Raw genomic sequence first — 19,120 nt, 5'->3', positions numbered from 1 at the left:
TGAAGACAGAGGAAGGAGCTCTGTGCTCCTGGCTGTGCTAATGCAGAGGCGTCCACTCCCTCTGCTCCGGGGCAGATGACAACACCAAGTACAGGGCTATGGAGAGTCTGGCTCCAAACACACAGCATGTTTGCTGGACTCCAGATGGGAAATGAATCCCCTCTGAGGATATTGGCTCACTAAGAAGGTGTTCTGCTCCTTGTGGCTCGCTGGAGCCAGTCTTCCTGCTTTCTCAGCTAATTCCCCATCAGTTTGCTCCTGATTTGCTCTTGCTCTGACAAGCCACAATGAATTGCACTGTAATTCCATTTCTTTCAGCATTTGAAATCCCATTCTACAAGCCCTGCTAATCAGGTGATGAAAATCTATAAGGAAACCTTCCAGGGCCACAGCCAGAGCCAGGATATCCTAAAGACATCACTCACACAGTGAGGAGGGCTGGAGTGCAGCCCCCAGCCCCAAGGCTGCAGAAGGAGGTGAGCCCTGGGAAATGGGGTGGTTCTGGGGGGCTGTGACCCACGGGAAAGGGGCTGGTGATCCCTGGAGGGCTCACAGGATACGTACACAGGCGGAGGGAGAGGGCTGCAGTTCGGGAGTCCGTTCTCATCGAAGGCGTTGAGGTCGCACCTGCACCAGTCTTCGATAACATCACCTTTCCCAGAGCACCAGTATGAGCTCATCAGGGCTCCCTTGAAGGCCTGGTGTGAGAACAAAAAGCGTGAACATGTGTGCTAAAGACCCAGTGAAATCTGGCCAGACTTTGGGGGGAGTGTGCAGGGCCCTGGGATCAGGAAACACGGGATGGGCTGGGGAGTGTGTCCTCCCCAGCTCTATCACAGCCCCTCTGCATGGCCCTGGGCATGGCTCCTCACCTCCCTGGGCTTAACTCCCATGGGTTGAGTGATGCTGGTTCATTCCTGAATGCTTTTGGATGGGGATCTCCCATGGGGAAGGACAGAGCCCTGAGATCAGGAAACACAGGATGGACTGGGGGAGTGTGTCCTCCCCAGCACTGCCACAGCCTCTCTGCATGGCCCTTCACCTCCCTGGGCTTAACTCCCATGTGTTGAGTGGTGCTGGCTCATCCCTGAATGCTTTTGGAGTGGGGATGGGGATCTCCTGTGGGGAAGGACTGAGCTTCCTGAAGAAGCACAAGCATAAGTCCATCTTTGACAACATAACACATACAGTGCCTGCACACTGCTGCTGTATACAATGAAACACTTCCACTCTTCCCCATGCCCTTCTGCCCAGCTGTTTCTGTCCCCCTGAGAATAAAGTAATGCCCAATAAATTCCCAACAACACCCCTTCCATCCTTCTCACAGGTTTGTTATTCACAGAAAGCGCCCTCCTGCAAGCAAACTGCTGCTTTATTCACTCGTCTAAGGAACACTCGCAGGCAAAACAGCACTAGCTGCGAGGAAAAAAATAAAACCTGGAAAATACTTGCAGGATGTCCTCAGGAGTCACCCTGACTGCTCCTATTAATACCAATGAATCCCTGGAATGATAACTGTGGCCAGAATTAGCAAAGCCCTCCAGGTCTCACCTCTCAGTGTCCCTGCTGTGCTCATCCCACAGGATGGGGCATCCCTCACTCCATACCCTGCTTGAGTTTGGACCACATGGATTTATGGTGGTTTCTCCCACTACCCTTCACCTGTAATTAAACTTCCACTTTCAAAAACATCTCTCCTTCACACACACAAAGCCAACATCCAACCCAACCCTGCAAAGCCACAACACCCATCTGGAATAATCAGAACATCAGCCACTAGAACAAAGCTCTGTAACGCTTTTGACCTTTCAAGAGGCACATCTGGGAGCTGAAACACCTCCACAAAGTCCTCATCCACACGGAGCAGCCTCATTGTGGCAACACTGCTCTTCCATGAGAAGCTGCCTGCAGAAGCCTGGCCCTGCTGATATGGCCTGTGCTGCAAGGGTACGCCTAGAAATAAATCTGTGCCCTTTGAGGAGCACAGGAACAGCTCAGGCAGCAGCACTCAGCAGAAAACTCTAGGAAAAGCTCCATCCCAGGGAGGTTTCTGAAAGGAGGAGGTATAAATAGAGCCTGACGTCAGGGCTGCCATTGTCCAGGGTTTTGTTGCTCTCCCCAAACACCCCCAGCACCTTTAACAAGGCCTCAAGGCTCTTGTGTCTACAAAATTCTCTGCTTCCAGGCATTTACAAAATGGGACTGTTCCAGATGGAAAAAAATTGGGAAAAAAGAAACAAAAACTAGGAAGGAATGAACACGTGAAAGAAAGAAAAGGTGACATTATTTTACTCTGTTCTTTAGAAAGTAATTGAAGTGCTAGGCTGGAAAGGGCATTCAAAGTAATTGGAGAAAGGGATGAAGAGAGGAGTTTATGTGACACCCAGATAAATGGATGCAGACACACCAGAGAGAGAGCAGCAGGTCCGTGCAGGAGAGGAACAGCAAAGGGTGCATGCAGATGGATGGGGAAGCATGTGCTCTCCCTAGGAAGCAAGATAAATACCCTGTGCTGAGGTACCTGTGTGCACAGACAGGCTCTGCAGGTGAAGACAGATGTGGGTGATCCTGGGAAGAGCTGCGCTGTGATGGTGTTCACAGGGATCTCAGGTTGAGGGAAGAGATGAGGATCTGACTCCATGTTTCAGAAGGTTTGATATATTATTTTATGATATATGTTACATTAAAACTATACTAAAAGAGTAGAAGAAAAGGTTCTCATCAGAAGACTAGCTAAGAATAGAAAAGAATGATAACAAAGGTTTGTGTCTCGGACAGAGAGTCTGAGCCAGCTGACTGTGATTGGCCATTAATTAGAAACAACCACATGAGCCAATCCCAGATGCACCTGTTGCATTCCACAGCAGCAGATAACCATTGTTTACATTTTGTCCCTGAGGCCTCTCAGCTTCTCAGGAGGAAAAATCCTAAGGAAAGGATTTTTCATAAAAAGATGTCTGTGACACTGCACTGTCACACTGCTGCCAGTGCTGCACTGTCCCCAACCCTGTCACTCTGCACACCCCTCCCTGCCCCCTAACCCAGCTCCTCCCTGCACATCCCCAACTTAGGGAAGAAACCCCACCCACCCCATCCATGCCCTTTAGTAAATCCAGCAGTCAACTCCTTGTTTTGCTTTTTTTCCTGCTGTTAAGCACTAGCTGGATGAGCAATCCTCCTTGCTCTGCCTGCCCAGCCTCACAGAGGTTTTAATTAGATCCTTCAGGTGCCCAGCTGTCATCTGCCTTGTGTCACCCTTCACACAAACGAGGTTAGGGGACGGATGCTGTGCTCATTAGGGCAGGCACACCTCCACCCCCTAACCAGGTTACTGGGAGCAGGGCTGCCCCTGCTGGCTCCTGCCTCTGTCCTGACTCATGCCAGGGCCAGGCTGGGAGAGCCAGGCACCCAGGGCATGTCCCTGCCTTGTCCCTCTGTGCTAGACAAGAGCCAGGCACCCAGGGCATGTCCCTGCCTTGTCCCTTTGTGCTACAAATAGGTGAGGCTGCACCTTGGGTGCTGTGTCCAGTTCTGGCTCAGCCACTCATGACAAGAAAGACATTGAGGGGCTGGAGTGTGCCCAGGGAAGGGTCTGGAGCCCCAGGAGAGGCTGAGGGAGCTGGGCAGGGGCTCAGCCTGGAGCAAAGGAGGCTCAGGGGGGCCTTGTGGCTCTGCACAGCTCCTGACAGGAGGGGACAGCCTGGGGTCAGGCTCTGCTCCAGGGAACAGGGACAGGAGGAGGTTTGGTTTTGGCATCAGGAAGAATTTCTTCACTGAAAGGGTGGTGAGGCATTGGGAGGGGCTGCTCAGGTAGGTGGTGGAGTCCCCACCCCTGGAGGTGCTCAAGAAACAGCTGAATGAGGCACTAGTGCTGTGGTGTGACAAGGGGGTGATTGGTTAAAGGTTGGACTCAGTACTGGAGGTCTTTTGCAACCTCAGTGATTCTGGGATTCTATGGCTTTTCTTGCTTTCCAGTGGAATTCTGAGACAGTGGCTCCTGGAGTTTTCCCACTGGTGCTGGGGAGTGTGCGTTGAGGAGTGGGGAAGCAGCAAGGGCAAATTGATAGCAAACAGAAATGGGTGAGATCACACAGAAGAAAGGAATGGCAGCTGCCACCCAACCAAGGAGCCCAGTGGCGCAGGAGGACCAAGAGTGATGGACAGGGATGCAGTGAAGGTGCTGAGATCCATCCCATGGGAAGCTGCAAAACAAGGCTGAAGTTTTGCTGCTCCAGGCTCACAACAAAGGAGGATGAGGTTTTGCTGCTTTGGGACAGCTTCAGCAGTGAATGAATGCACAGGGACCCTCCTGATCTCTTGTGGCTGAGAACCACCTTCCCCTCCTCTCCACATCTCCTGTCCTTCCCTGCCATACCCAGAACATGCAGTGAGTGCTCTCCTCCCTGCCAGGACACAGCACCTACACGAGTCCATCCCAAACATGACCGCTTCCATTTTGCATGCCTCATCATGGTGGTCATGTCTCCACAGACCCAAGAAGGTCTGGAATCATGAAGGGCTTCCCAGGAGTGACTGATCCCCTGGGAATGGCAGTGACCCCCAGTGCACTGTCCTGTGCTTGCCAGCCACTCCCTGGGACCCCAACACCCCTGTGTGCCCTAAGGCAATTTTATCTCTCATTTAAAAGTATCCAAATTGTATTGTTTCCCTGTGAGTCAGCCCATTTAGTTTATGTCCTTCGGTGCCAGAGGGGAAATTTATGAGATGAGAAACTGGCTCGAAACGTTTATTTTCTAGATGACGAGTCATGCCATTAGATATATAGCTTTATGAATCATAGGAACAGCATCTAATTTGCTCTTAAAGGTATAATAGGTCTGATTCCCCACACCCATGCACACACATCTATTGGATTGATAGTTCCCCCCTAGGATGGCTAGTTCATTTGTTTTGACACAAGCAAGACTTACAGGACCATAAAGTCCCATCTTACCATAAGCTAAGCCTATTCATAAAAAAAATATTAGGGAAACAAACGATCAGCTAAGCACATTCATCCTACACTCGACTGCATATGGATCTTTCTCCTGTTGTTATTTGTGCTCAGGGGGAGGCCATTTGGCCCCATTTTATAGCTGAGACACTCTGTAACAGAATGGAGAAGAACACTTCCTTTGTCCTCTGTTAGACCTGGCTGATGGAGGGAGAAGCATTAAGTTATTTCTAACTGTGGGTTGGCTGTTGACATCCCAGGAGGGGAAAGTGATAGGACATGAAGGAACCTTCCAGATCAGCATTTGCAGGACTCAGCACACAGCACAGGGCTGGTGTTTGCAGATGGGATGCTGGAAATGACACATGTTGGGTGTTTGTCTTTCAATATCTGGTCTTCTCCATGGATGACAGTGACATGGAAATCTGGCTACTGAGTCTAGAATGCACATCTCTGTTTCTGGAAAAATTAAAAAGGAAAGACAGGGAGATATTAAACAAAAACAAACAAACAAACAAAAAAACCCCACAACCACAGGTGAACATGTAGGCTGGACAGAGATGGGCTGCAGATAAAAGGAGATGATCTGGAAGCTGAAGCTTAGGTTCCTTTTGGATTTTGCACCGATTTCCCAATCTCTGTTTGCTTTTTTGTTCTTCTCAGTGCAGAAGGAGAGAAGGAAGTGTGGAAGCAGGCTGAGCCATGCCAGCAGACAGGCTCCATCCCATGTCCAGGGACACTGCAGCAAATGGACACATCCTGTCCTTTGCTATTTGCAGGATGGAGATGAAGCCTGCACAGCACCACCACCTTCCCTCAGGCACAGGCAGGGCCACTGGAGGAGGAGGATGAAGGCTCCAGAAGAGCTTTCACAGCCTGAACAGGATGTTACCATGATAGTGTGAGGAATAGCAGATTTGTCCTTACAAACAAGCTGTGGGTCTGCTGGTAGATAAAACCAGCACTAGGACATAAAAGAATCAATGGGAAGGATTCCACTGATTGATGAATGGAAAAAGATATTTGCTTTTACAAATAAACTTTAAGTTTGCTGATAAATGAAATAGACATTGAGAGATGAAATAAACAATGGGGAAGAAAAAACCCTAAATTACATAAGAATTAAAAATTAAAGAGTGGGTTATACATTAGAGGGAAATCTTTGGTATCAGGTGTTTCAGTCTGTTCCTCTCAAGTACCTCAGCTAATGGGGAAAGAGAGAAGGGAAATGTGTTTGGGAAATTGGGATAAAAAGGAGGCTGTATCCTCCAAAAATTGGAGAGATCCCAGGGGAATGCCCCACGGCCTCTCCCTTTATTCAAATAAAGCCAGAAAAGGTAAATGCCAGTCCTTAGTATAGACATCTCTGGAAGTGGGGAAGAAAAACAAGAAAGGGGAGGAAAGCTAAGGATTTCCCAGGCCAGAGACTCTTTCCAGGATCATGCAGTTTGTGTCCATAAGGCCAGATTCACACCAAAGGAGGATGAAATTTTGATGCTCCAGGCTCACACCAAAGGAGGATGGAGTTTTGGTGCTCCAGGTTCACAGCAAAGGAGGATGGAGTTCTGCTGTTGGCAGGTGATCCCATCCTGTGTTGCTCACACCCTCCCTGCCCCAGGTGCCTCTCCCCAGGGAGCAGCATCTCCAGCATCCTGGAAAGGAACATCAGTGGTGTGCTGGAAAGGTCAGGGTGCTGGGAGGGACCCAGGGTGGGCAGAATCCTGGTTTCTCTTATTTACAGAATAACAGGATCCTGGGAGAGGCAGAAGACACTGTGAAACCCAGGAAATCAAAGGGGAATCAGAGGGGAATCAGAGGGGAAATCGGAGGGAAATCAGAGCCCTGTGCCTGCACTGAGCCCTCCTGGGGAGCTGACTCTCCTCTCACACCTCGGCACAAAGCTCCCCATTATAGTCCGAGCCAGGCAGGACAATGCTGCCATTCTTTCCCTGGAAAGAGGAGCTGGAGCTGCAGCACGATGCTCCAGGGCCAGAGGACAAGCACAAGGGCCAGTCAGCAGGTATTCAAACAAAGCAACAACAAATAAAAAGAAACACACCCCAAACCAAACCAAAAATTCACCTCAACCACAAGAAGACTGTCTCCACTTTGGCCCAGGCTCCCTGCCAGCTCTGGCAGTGGAAGAAGAAATCCCTGGCTCTGTGTCCCCAAGCATTCAGGGGCTGCTTTGGGGATGCTGTGTGTCCTCCAGAGGCTCTGCCATGGTGCTGGATTGGGGTCAAACTGAGCCCATGGCCTTGGGGACACCTTTGACCCTGGCTAGAAACACCCTGCCAGCCTGGGGGCACTGGTGGGACAGTGGGGACAGCAGTGGCCACGCTCTGCTCTGCAGGAGATGGCTCCTGGGCAAGGAGCGGGGAGAAAAAATGGGGAATTTTGCTCCAGCCTCACTTGTCATCTGAGCTGGTGACCCCCAGCTGTCTCCAATAGCCCTGCCAGGGTCTCAGGCATGCTCTGGGCTCCTGCTGAGGCCAGTGGGACCAGCAGCACAGGGATGTGCCCCCCAGCAAGCCCCCACACCATGGGCTGGGCCATGTGTGCTGTGAGGAGGCCATGGCTGCAGCAAATGCTGAGATTACTCAATTTTCGAATTAAAGCAAGGTCCTAGGGGTCTCCTAAAAATCCAGGCTCCACATCCATTTGTCTCCTTAAATACACACAGCAGGAGTTTGAGTCCATTTCCCAGTAGGAGTGAGATTGATCTCTCCTGCCTCCCTTCTCCACACCCCCCTCACCACACCACCCTCTAAGCATTTCTGCAGCTGGCTGAGCTGCTCCACAGAAGCTTGTTTCAGGGTTTTTTTGGGGAAAAATGAACAAACCATGAACAGGAGGGGTCACACAGCCCAACATACCTTGCCTTTTCTCCCCTCCACTGGCCACAGCTGCCCAGTGGCTCATGTGCATCCCTGTCAAGGATGCCCTGGGAGGGGACGGGGTGTCACAGACATCTTTTATGGAAAATCCTTTCCTTAGGATTTTTCCTCCTGAGAAGCTGAGAGACCTCAGGAACAAAATGTAAACAATGGTTATCTGCTGCTGTGGAATGCAACAGGTGCATCTGTGATTGGTCTCATGTGGCTGTTTCTAATTAATGGCCAATCACAGCCAGCTGGATCAGACAGAGAGTCCGAGACAGAAACCTTTGTTATCATTTCTTTAATATTCTATTCTTAGCTAGCCTTCTGATAAAATCCTTTCTTCTATTATTTTAGTATAGTTCTAATGTAATATATATCATAAAATAATAAATCAAGCCTTCTGAAACATGGAGTCAGACCCTTGTCTCTTCCCTCAACCTGAGAGCCCTGTGAATACTGTCACACTGGGGGAAGCAGGGTGTTCCCTGCCTGCCTGTGAGGGACAAGGACGTTTACAGATCATGCACAGCTGTGCTCTCACTCAGTCTGTGCCTCTGGGTGCCCTCCAGGGCTGTGCTGGGCAGTAAGAAAGATGGTGCCCACCCTATGGCTGGCAGAAATATGTTTAAGGTGGAAGAGGAAAGTCACCATAACCCAGCGGGACTATAACTGGGGTGAGGAGCAGCTCTTCTGTATGACTCCAGGGTGTTCCCCAAAATAAAAGCACCCGGGGTCACCACCTCTCTCTCTCTCCCACCACAGGCACTGAACAGCATCCATCCAGCCCCTGAGGTGCTGAGAGCATTTTGCCAGCAGACAGCCCCACAACAGAGAGAAGCTCTTTGCTGCTGGGCATGGCCAGCCACTGACACTGGTGGAGGTTTCCTCTGCAGCCCTGCAGTGGAGAATCTCCTCCAGCTTCATGTGAAGGGACCGGGGTGGTGTCTGCACTGCTGCAGAGCACAAAGGGAGCACAAGAGATGTTGGCATCAATCAAAACTGGTACAGGATCCAAAGGGCTCCTGGGAGATGACAGCCAAGGTCACAGCTTCTCTGTCTCTTTATACCTTTGGAAGTCCAGTGTGAGCACTCAGACTGAGAGCACTGGAGCTGTGACAGCAATGGTCCTGCAAAATACTTGGATGAGCTGGTAATGGTGGAGGTTTCCTCTGCAGCCCTGCAGTGGAGAATCTCCTCCAGCTTCATGTGAAGGGACCAGGGTGGTGTCTGCACTGCTGCAGAGCACAAAGGGAGCACAAGAGATGTTGGCATTGATCAAAACTGATGCAGGAGCCACAGAGCTCCAGAGAAGTTCCTGGGAGATGACAGCTGAGGTCACAGTGTCTCTGTCTCTTTACACCTCTGGAAGTCCCAGTGTGAGCACTCAGACGGAGAGCCCTGGAGCAGCCACAGCAATGGTCCTGTAGAATACTTGGATAATCTGGATCTCACCAGGTGACAGGGACTGATGCAGGGGGGACTCCAGCACTGCCTCTGCTCCAGCAAGAGTCCTTCCAGTCAAACCTGCCCCCCACAGCCACACCAGTGTGACAGCTGCAGAAAATACACCCAACAAAGCCCTTCAAGAGCTGCTTGAACCTCCAAAAACATCTCCTTCACCATGGCAAGCTCCAGCACTGCCACAGCCCCCAGCCAGGCTGCAGTGACCAGTGATGGTGCAAATTCTTTGACCAACCCTATTAAACCACAAGGGGAAACAAAGAAACTCCTAGCAGGATCTCAGTCCACAGTTCTCACTGAATACAAAAAGGAAAAGAGGAGCCTGATGCTTTTCCTCATACTGAGATTGCTTCACCTACTGCTGGGAGCAGGAGTGGTGCTGAAGCTGGGCTGGGAGCACAGATCACACAGACCTGAGAGTTACTTTGAGGACATTTCCTCTGGACAAATTCTCCCTGGACAGCAAAAGGCAAAACTCCTGGAGCTCTTTACATTTCAGACCTTTGCTTCAAAGCAAGAAGAAAACAGCAATTCCCACTGACGTGGAAATAAAGAGTTTTTTAACTCATTTCACGTGGGCAAAGTGATATATTTTCACCTCATCTCCTGCTTGGAAATGGTCAGTTTTAGCTGAAATCAAACATGCACACAAAGAAATACCACAAATCAGTCCACAGAAGACACCCAGCATGGAAACTGAAACCCCAGCATTTGAGAGTCTGGCAAGGTCATCAGCAACTGAGAACACGGCCTTGGACAGGGCTGAAGCTATAAATTTTAAAAAGTTCATAACTCACTGCACTAAGGCAGATGAAAAGACAAACCTATTAAAAAATGCACATGCTGAAGAGGGCAAAATGTCTTTTACCTGTGTTTTGCTTCATCTTTGCTGCTCAGCTTACACAGGAAAACTTTCAGCCAAGTTTATAGAAGTCAGTATCCACCTTGTTAATGACCTTGTTATCTGTCTGCACAGCATTGTCTTTGTGGACACATATGTAAAGAGTGCTTACAATTTCTTTTTTTTTAGCACTACAGGAGCTGGGATGTGCCTGCAGTTCCTCTAAGGTCAGCACCCACTGTATTGATTGGAACCATCTACATGAAGGGAGAAAAGCAGGCAATGAAGCACTCAGGATTGGAGATGCTGGACTTGGTTCAGCCCAGCCAAGTGAAAATCCTATTTATGGCACAGGAGAACAGCACTCTGCAGTGCCTGGGACACCTCTGGCCTCTGTTTGGTGCAGAAAATGGGTATTTCATACATGAGGTGCTCCTGGTGGGACACACACTGTGGGAGCCTCTCAGTGCACAGAGCATGGTCACAGTCTAAACTCAGTTCTGGCTCTCTGCTGGGGTCTTGGTTGACAGGCTGATGTCCCCATGGTGGTGGCAGCTCCTTCCCACCACTAAATCCCTTTCACTTTCACGGTAGCCCTCCCTGCTCACAGGGGAAGACGAGGGAGAGATGATGCCCCTGCCCTCCATGAGCATCCATCGTGCTGGAGCTCATGGTGCCACAAGAGGATGGGAACAGCTTTCCACAGAGGCAGCACCAACCCCACACCAAACCATCCTCTCCAGGAGAGGGACATGGCCCCCATGAGTTCCACTTCTTCCAGAGAGGAAAGCTACAGCTCTGCCCAGCCCAGGCTGCCTGGAAAAACCTCCAGTGTGGAGATGTCGCAGACATCTTTTATGAAAAATCCTTTCCTTGGGATTTTTCCTCCTGAGAAGCTGAGAAGCCTCAGGAACAAAATGTAAACAATGATTATCTGCTGCTGTGGAATGCAACAGGTGCATCTGTGATTGGTCTCATGTGGTTGTTTCTAATTAATGGCCAATCACAGTCCAGCTGTCCAGATTGTCTCAGTCAGTCACAAGCCTTTGTTATCATTCATTTTCTATTCTTAGCTAGCCTTCTGATGAAATCCTTTCTTCTATTCTTTTAGTATAGTTTTAATATAATATATATAATAAAATTATAAATCAAGCCTTCTGAACCATGGAGTCAGATCCTCGTCTCTTCCCTCACCCTGAGACCCCTGTGAACACCATCACATAGAGAACCAAGGTTTGTGCAGAGCTGGCAGCGAGTTCCTCAGCAGTGCTGGATTTCAGCCTTCAGAACCAGGATTTGTCCCTGCTTGTGGTGCCAAGGACAGCAAGAAAAGGAGAGGGAGAGAATAAAAATCCTGCAGGAGAGAGGCTGGTGGAGAGAAGGGGGAGAAACAAGCTGGGGTGAAGGGATGGAGGGAGCAGGACAGCACATCAGAAGTGAGCCAGAAGAGGAAAGTGATGGAGCTGATGCAACATGAGGGATTCATGCAAAGAGAATGGGAATGACTAGGAAATAGAAATAGGGGCAGGGAAGGCAGAGAACACTCAATTGTGTCCTGTTGGAGCAAGGATGGGAATGGTCTGGGATGGTTGTAGGGAGAAAGGGATGAGAGGGCCTTCTCTAAAGAGAAGCCTACAGCTGAAACAACCAAACCCAGCTAAGGAGGGGTGGTAAGATAAAACAGCATGATCCAACCTTCTGCCCACCTTGCACTGAGAAGGCACAAAGTGACCTGTCCTGGCATGTGCTGCTCACTGCCAGCTCCCTTAGTGCCTGCTCTGCCAGCATCCTCTCCACCCTGCAGAGCCCAGAGCCATTAGCCTGTCACTCTTATCCCAGCCCTGCCCAGCACAGCTCCCCGGGGTGAGGGAGCCTCACACACACACCCTGACACAGGGACAGGCTCCCAGGGCATGCCCCTCTGCCCCTGGGCGAGCAGGTGGAGGAGGAAGAGGAGGAGAGATGCAGGGAGCACAAGCCCAGGGAAAGGTGCTGGGGTGTCTGTGCTGTGGCTGGGGCTTTGTTTGTTTGCTGGTTTTCTCAGCAGAAAGCACAATGCAGGCTGGGCTCCAGCTGCAGCTGATGGGGCCAGGGGAGCAGGGGAGGGAGGGAAGGAAGGAGGGAGGAAAGGAACAGACTGCAGCTCCTCAGGACAAGGAGGCACCCCAAGTGAGCTCAGCAGTGTTGGCAGGACTGGGGGGACAGGTGAGGAGGAAGATGAGGAGGAGGAAGAAGGGGGAAGTTTGCAACCAGGCTCAGAGAGGCAGGGTGGCATTGCCACCCAGGCACAGGGTGATCCAGGATCCATGGAAATCCTTCAGATCCTGCTGGGCTCCTCACTGTTATCCCCTCCTTGCTGGCTAACGTACCTATTGAATCCCTAAAAGAATGTTTTCTGGCAGATTCTGCTGGGAAGCACATCTCTCTTGCCTGAAGTAAACCAGCTGTCCCAGTGCTGTCCCTGTGCCAGCACTGCCCTGGGCACACTGACAGGGCAGGCCAACCTTTGCACAAGAACTGCCCAGTGGGAAGAGCAGGCAGGAGGTGGGGAGAGAATGCAGGAAGGAAACAGTGGGAGAAAGGGAGCTTGAGGAAAAGACCCAGAAAGAGAAGCAAACTGAGGTGTGGAAGTCAGGCATGGCTTCATGCAAGGACCAAGAGGGCTGACAGATGCTCGGGAGTTCTGCTGTTAATTGCAGCTCTGAGATATGTGAGAAATCTCTGTTTTGGCCCGCATGTTCGAAGAATGAATTGGAGTTCTTCAGTTTTCAGTCTCAAAGTTGTTTATTATATCTTATCTACAAAATTTTTCTCCTGTCCAACTGAGGTCTGCTCAGCAGGACAGTCCCAGGCAATCTGACCGCCCTCAGGGCGATGTTATCGCTTTATACTACAAACTACGTATAACATGTTCACAATTACTTTCCAACGCCTATCACCTATCTTAGACAGTGCACTTTTATTCTAAACCAATCTCAAAGTGCCACCATCACAGCAGAAGATGGAGGTAGAGAAGAAGAAAGACTGGACACGCCCAAGTCTCTCCATTTTGTCTCCAAAACTCCTATACCAAAAAACTATAAAATCTACTCTTTCACCCAGTGATAATTTCATTATTACACTACTTAAACTTCTGAGACTTTCAGGTCCTCATATAAAGCTGGTAATTTGCTCCATGGGTCATAATCAAACCCACAGGTGCTCTGTGCCAGGGTCCCTGGCAGGGCCCTTGGCAACTCTGGGCACCCGGAGGGATGCACTGAGCTCTGACAACAGATGGGAAAGCAGAAATCAAATCAAGAGGCAGGTAAGGAGTGACTCCCCAGAGACAGCACCCAGAAACTTGGGTACCAGGAGAAGCATCAGGACTCCTCCCCATGGATGCGGGAAGGGAATGAAGCATTGTTTCTGGTGCTCACACCTCCAGGTGCCAGGGTTGTTTCCTGACCTGCAGCCTCTTCAGCCCACCCACAGCTGCTGCACGCTGGCTCACTTGAGGCATCCTAATCAAGTGCAGGCTCAGTGCCAATAAGTGACTTTAAGCAGGTCTGCCATTTGTGGGCTTGAGATTGGGGTCAGAGGGCTGTGCAGCGGTGTGGGAGTGGCAGTGAGCAGAGAAAGTGGGAACTCAGTCTCCAGAGGATTAACACTAAAGCTCTTGCAGGAGCCCAGCCCCAGTGATCTCCAGCCTGGCTGGTCTCTTCTGGAGTAGCAGGGACCTCCTGTGGCTGTGGGAACTGGCCCAAGGGGATGGTTCTTCCCTCCCTCTGTGCTTTGCAAAGCCAGGCTGGAGCCCTGAAGGCCTTTGGCCACCCCTCAGGTATGTCTTAGCCCTTGGAGCCAGGAGTGAGGGACTGAGCTGGTGCTTGGCTCCTGACAGCTCTCCACAGGACACATCCTGCACACCAGCATGGATACTGGGAATGACTGAGACCTTGGCATTGCCTTGAACCCATTGAAGGCAGGGAAATGCAGGTCTGAGAGGGCTGTGGGCAGCAGGACCTGCCAGCTTCATCCCTGACACCATCCCATGTAGGAGCGACAGGGGGTAGGCAGTCAGGATGGATGGAGACAAGAGATCTCTGCAGCCAGGGCTGGAACTTGGGGTTTATTGCAAAGGGCCTGGGTGCAGGGCCCTGCTGGGAGCTGCCAAACACAGCTCAGAGCAGGCCCGAGAGAAGAGAGGGGGAGAGAGGGTGAGAGGATAAGGGAGTAAAAAAGGTAAGAGTGTAAAAGCGTAAAAGAGTGAGGTTCCCGTTCCAATACCATAAATATTTTTTGTGTTGAATATTCTGATTCTCACTAACCAATCTAGTACAAGATACAAATCCTATAGCATTTCCATACAGCCTATAAGAATCATTACATTACCATACTGTGTTACATTTCAAACCCTACAAACTCCTCTTTGGGCCCCTTCTGCCAAGCTGCAGGGTCTGCTCTGAGCCTTGGGCCTGTCTGCAAGCAGAGGGTGTTGTTCCATCAAAAGGGGATCACCTTCAGCTGGCCACACCATTGTTTTCCAGTTGTTCAGTAACGAAAGTATCTCAAAACTTGCTTTCATTTCAATCTCGCTTATAGTTTCTACATTCTCAAAATCTTTTGCCAGACAATCATATTTATAAAGCTTTCCTGTTTCATCTTCCCCAACAGAATCCCACACATGAACACAACCCCCCTCGCTCCAGAGAACTGCAGGAGGGGACCCAAAAGGGGACAGGGTGAGGTCCCAGAGGTGGGGCTGGCCCGTCACTCACCTCCCTGGTGTCGTTGTCCTGGATCAGAGCGTACAGAGGCACCACCCTATTGATCTCCAGCAGGACCGGCGTGGGGCTGAGCTGCTCCTTGCCAGGCCGCCGGCACAGGTGGCAGGTGGAGGGACAGCGCCCTTTCTCCTCGCAGTGGATCTCCACACCTGAGATCAGGTGGTCATCTGACAGCATCTGGGCTGTCAGCAGGCCTGACAGGTACGTGATGAAGGGCATGGATTTCAGCTCCTTCTTGTTCCCGAGCTCAGTTGTTTCTGGGTTAAGGGAAAGGAAGAAACCAAACAGAGTTAAACAAAGCTCAGCTCAGGGCTTTTCCCAAAGCCAAACTGTCCTCCAGTCATGATAAATGGAGCTGCTGAAGGTGTAGGCCAGGTGGGAGCAGGAAAAAAAAAGAAAGGTCAAGGAGAGAAGGAGAAAAACAGGACTTGCAGGTCACTCCTTGGAAGTGTGAGCTTTTCCAGACAAGCACATCTAAACTTACAGAACTGATTGGTCTTCTCTTTTCTAACTCATGTTCTTCCTTTTTCTAACTTGCATATCCACTTTCTATGCTCCAAAATGAGACAAAATCACCTCAGTGTATCTTTCCTGCTAAAGAGAAACATCCCCAAAGGGACCAGGCCAAGGAGCTGAATGCCCTTTATCTCCACTCTAACACCAGCTCCCTCCAGTCCTTGTGGTCCTCAGGTCACTCTTGTGGGTGACATTATCCAGGGCAGTGAAATGGATCCAAAGAGGCTGCAAAAAGACTACATGGAAAGATGGATCCCCTTGGCAGTGGGGAAAAGGATATATGAGAACAAACTCAGTGCTTGGAGAACAGATGGAGGCATTACCAAAATCAAACTGCCAACACTGCTCTCAGGAAACATTCAGGCCTTTGAAACCCACTGGGAAACCTCCTGGTGGGTTTAAGCACAAGGGAATAAAGCTGGAGAACCTTTACTTTGTTCTGTGCTCCTCCAAACACTTGCTAAGGCCAAGGGAAGCATCACACTTGAGAAAAGGAGACACAACACCAATGCCTGCCCTGTACACTTCCATTTAAATTCTTTGTCTGTAGCTGGGTTGACCCAAGAAGGCCCAACTTTTATAGCCTGGTGACAGACCTACAGAAGAAAAAGCTTTCTTCATCTTATGGCTGTTGCCTCTAGCAACAAATTCCCAGTGCTGAGAGGAGTGGAAGAGGAGCAAGGGTTGTCTCAGCACGCTCGGCTTGCAGTGACATGCAGCTGATCTGGCAAGGCACAAGCCATTTGGAAATACAAGTAAACAGCATTCATTCATGACTCCCTGAGCCCTCGGGGTAGGGACAGCCCTTCCCTGCTGTCTGCCTGTCAGGGAACACTTCCGTGCACAGGATCAAAGCTGTCACGGGGAGAACGAGCAAATTCCAACCAACCCGTGTTTTAGTGGAATAGAAGGGGGGCAGTTGCTAAGATAAATTAAAAGAAGGTTGTAGGGAGATGTTTTCAACATCTAGGGAGACACTGGTGTACACAGACATGGGAAACAGGAGTTGGAGCTGCTTCTTGGAGAGATTATTTTCCAGAAGATCAGCTCCAGGCAGCTTCAAGTCTCATAAGGGAAAAACCATGAAGCCTTGAAAAACAGGGTGGCAGAGAAAGAAGGAATTTATAGGAGGATACCATGAGCCTCTTCTCATTTGTCACCAAGAGCAGCATCTTCTAACATCACCACTGAAGTATGTGTAGAAGAGAAAGGAGATAATTACACTTCTGGGCTGCAAAGCTGCTTCACCAGAGCTGAAGCAGCTTTAGAGACCCTTCATGGAGAAGGGAGTTTTGGAGCCATGCTTTAAGGGAGGACATGAACACAGGGCTGAAAAGACAGTGGAATCAGTTATCTCATGACTGGCAATGGGATATCAAACCTTCCTTCTGAGTTATTTGCCTTATAGCTAAGAATTATATATCACTATAAATCCAACCAGTGGGAACAAAACCATTTCAGGAGCAGCAGTGCCCAGGTGGAGCTGCACTGGGGAAGGCCCAGAGCTCTGAAAATGAGGTAAGGTAGAAAACTGTGAGCAGAGCAGCTGCCCTTCCCCAGCAGCCATGGGCTCAGTGACAGATTAACCAAAAGCTGGGTGATTCATGGCAGACCTGTGAGCAGAGCAGGCTTCATGGCTGAGGTGGAATTGGCTGTGTGCAGTTAATCCTCTTTAGAACAGATCCCAGCTGCACTGGGGAAAAGGATTCCTTTGCAGGCTGACAAAGATCCATGGTGTTCCCTTGTATGAGGGCTCTGGGTACAACTCCAAAGGAGGAAAATGAAATAGGACCAGGGTTAGCAGAGGGAAACTGGCTGCATTGTCAGATTGCCAGCTCTCATCCAGACAAACACTTAGATGGCATCAGCACTGGATGGCAGTTCCTGCTAGCTTTTGTGAGATGGGTTTGGGACGCTTACACACAGCCCTAACAAAATAATCCCCCCATTTCTGCTACTGGGACCTATCTGGGAGCACCAGCAGCACACCCTGCTTGTGAGCCAGCTCCTCCAGAGCCAGAGAGAGGCACTGAGGAGGAGATGCTCCTCATCTGCTTGCTCAGGTGCCTCATCCCTAGAAAGCTGGAGTTTTCCTTGCTGGACACAGAACTTCCCTCTCATCCCACCCACATCCCCCACCCACCACTCAGGGCATCTCACAGAGGAGATCTTCAGATCTGAGAGGTATTTTCCGTCCAAAATGCACACCTGCACCTGCCATTGCAACTACAGCCTGGGAAGATGGGACTGGGGACCCTCAATTTCCCCCTGCCCTACATCTGACATGAGTTTTGGTTCTCTCTCCAGCTCCCTGCATGCAAGGAGAGGGCTCAGCAGTGAACTGGAGAAGCCCCAAAAGTTCTTGTAGGCTCAGCCTGGCTTTTACTGCCTATATAGAACAGGATAATCCCCCAGGACACTCCTGCAAAACCTCTGCCACAGTCCTGGGGAAAGGCTTTGCAGGTGATCCCTGCCAGGACACTCCCAAGGTCCTTTCTGGGAAGAGGAGGAGACTCAGCTGCAGCAGTGAGGATACAGGGATCCCTCATCATTCCCTGAATATGAACATGCTGCCACTAACACTGATGGCAACCCAGCTGAACCCTGGAAACATCTGTTTGGGAGCAGAGAGCCTCAGCTGCAGTTGGACACATCATGACAACTTGTGAGAGTTTTAGTTTGTTTGTCTGAAATATGGATTTAAAAAACAACCAAAAAAACCCAAAACCCCAAAAACCAACCAACAAAATAAGGAAAAAACTACCACCACCAAACAAATAAAATAACAGCTTTGTGTCAGGCATCAGGCCTTGTGTAAGGAAGGGAGAATGAGCAGAACAGGGTGTGCAGAGGTACTGTCTGCCTGCTGGGGTGCCTGGCTCCATTTCTGGGCTCCAGCAGGGTTTTACAATACTATAACAGGAGGTGTGTGCCTGCACAGAGGGGTCCCTGCTCAGGATGCAGCAGTTGCTGATGTGGGAAAATGCTTCCAGCATTACCAGCAGCACCTCCTGGTGCCTGGACACGAGGGAGCAGGGTAACACCACCACTACAACAGAAACAACAGCAGAATGCCTAATTTGTACTGGAGTGCTGTCCTGTCCTGAGAGCTCCCAGGAGAAGATGGGTTTCCTAGTCAGACTCAGCATTTCATACAACACCTCTTCCAAAAGATCCCCAAGTCATCCCAAAACTGGGAACCATTCCACTTGCCACAAGAATGCAGCTACATCAGGGCTAGGATGTGATATCTCCTGAAGAGCAGAAATGCTTGGAACAAGGACAGGAGAAGGTTCTCCAGCTGGAGCTGTAGGGGGAACAGTGGGAACAGACCCAGGGAGGGATTCCTACAGGCTCAGCAGGTTAACCCCACCAACACCAACAGGCTGCTTAGCTGGGCTTGATTTAAGACCTGGGATATGCATTTTATGCAAGAAAGAGGGAATTCTGGTCCACCTTCCCCATACAGCACCCTTCACTGGACAAATCTAGTGCCACCACAGGTGGGACAGTGGGGACTTGTGGCCAGGACACTCCCACTGACACAGGCTGCCTGTTTATCTCCTGGTGGAATAATACCATTTTTGCTGGCAAATCCATCCAAAGGGAGTTAGAAAGGAAATCAATAGATGTGTTTGCCTGGGAATTTCTCCTGCACTGAGATGCTGTCAGTGCAGTGGCCACCAGGTCTGTGAAGAGA

General features: G+C 50.2%; 1 protein-coding gene across 1 annotated transcript in view; it reads right to left on the bottom strand.

The window, feature by feature from the left end:
• Positions 1-19,120, bottom strand: part of ASTN2 (astrotactin 2) — a 358,985-nt gene that overhangs the window by 88,314 nt on the left and 251,551 nt on the right. Inside the window, exons 17-18 of the mRNA XM_058818098.1 lie at positions 14,896-15,161; positions 565-698 (exon numbers count right to left, since the gene is read on the bottom strand). Of these exons, the coding sequence (XP_058674081.1) occupies positions 565-698; positions 14,896-15,161 (400 nt within the window). The remainder of the gene's footprint in view (positions 1-564; positions 699-14,895; positions 15,162-19,120) is intronic.

The sequence above is a fragment of the Ammospiza caudacuta genome, chromosome 21, assembly GCF_027887145.1.
Source record: "Ammospiza caudacuta isolate bAmmCau1 chromosome 21, bAmmCau1.pri, whole genome shotgun sequence".
Lineage (NCBI taxonomy): Eukaryota > Metazoa > Chordata > Aves > Passeriformes > Passerellidae > Ammospiza > Ammospiza caudacuta.
The sequence above is the reverse complement of the archived record's forward strand: the minus strand, read 5'-3'. Positions and strand labels throughout refer to the sequence as shown.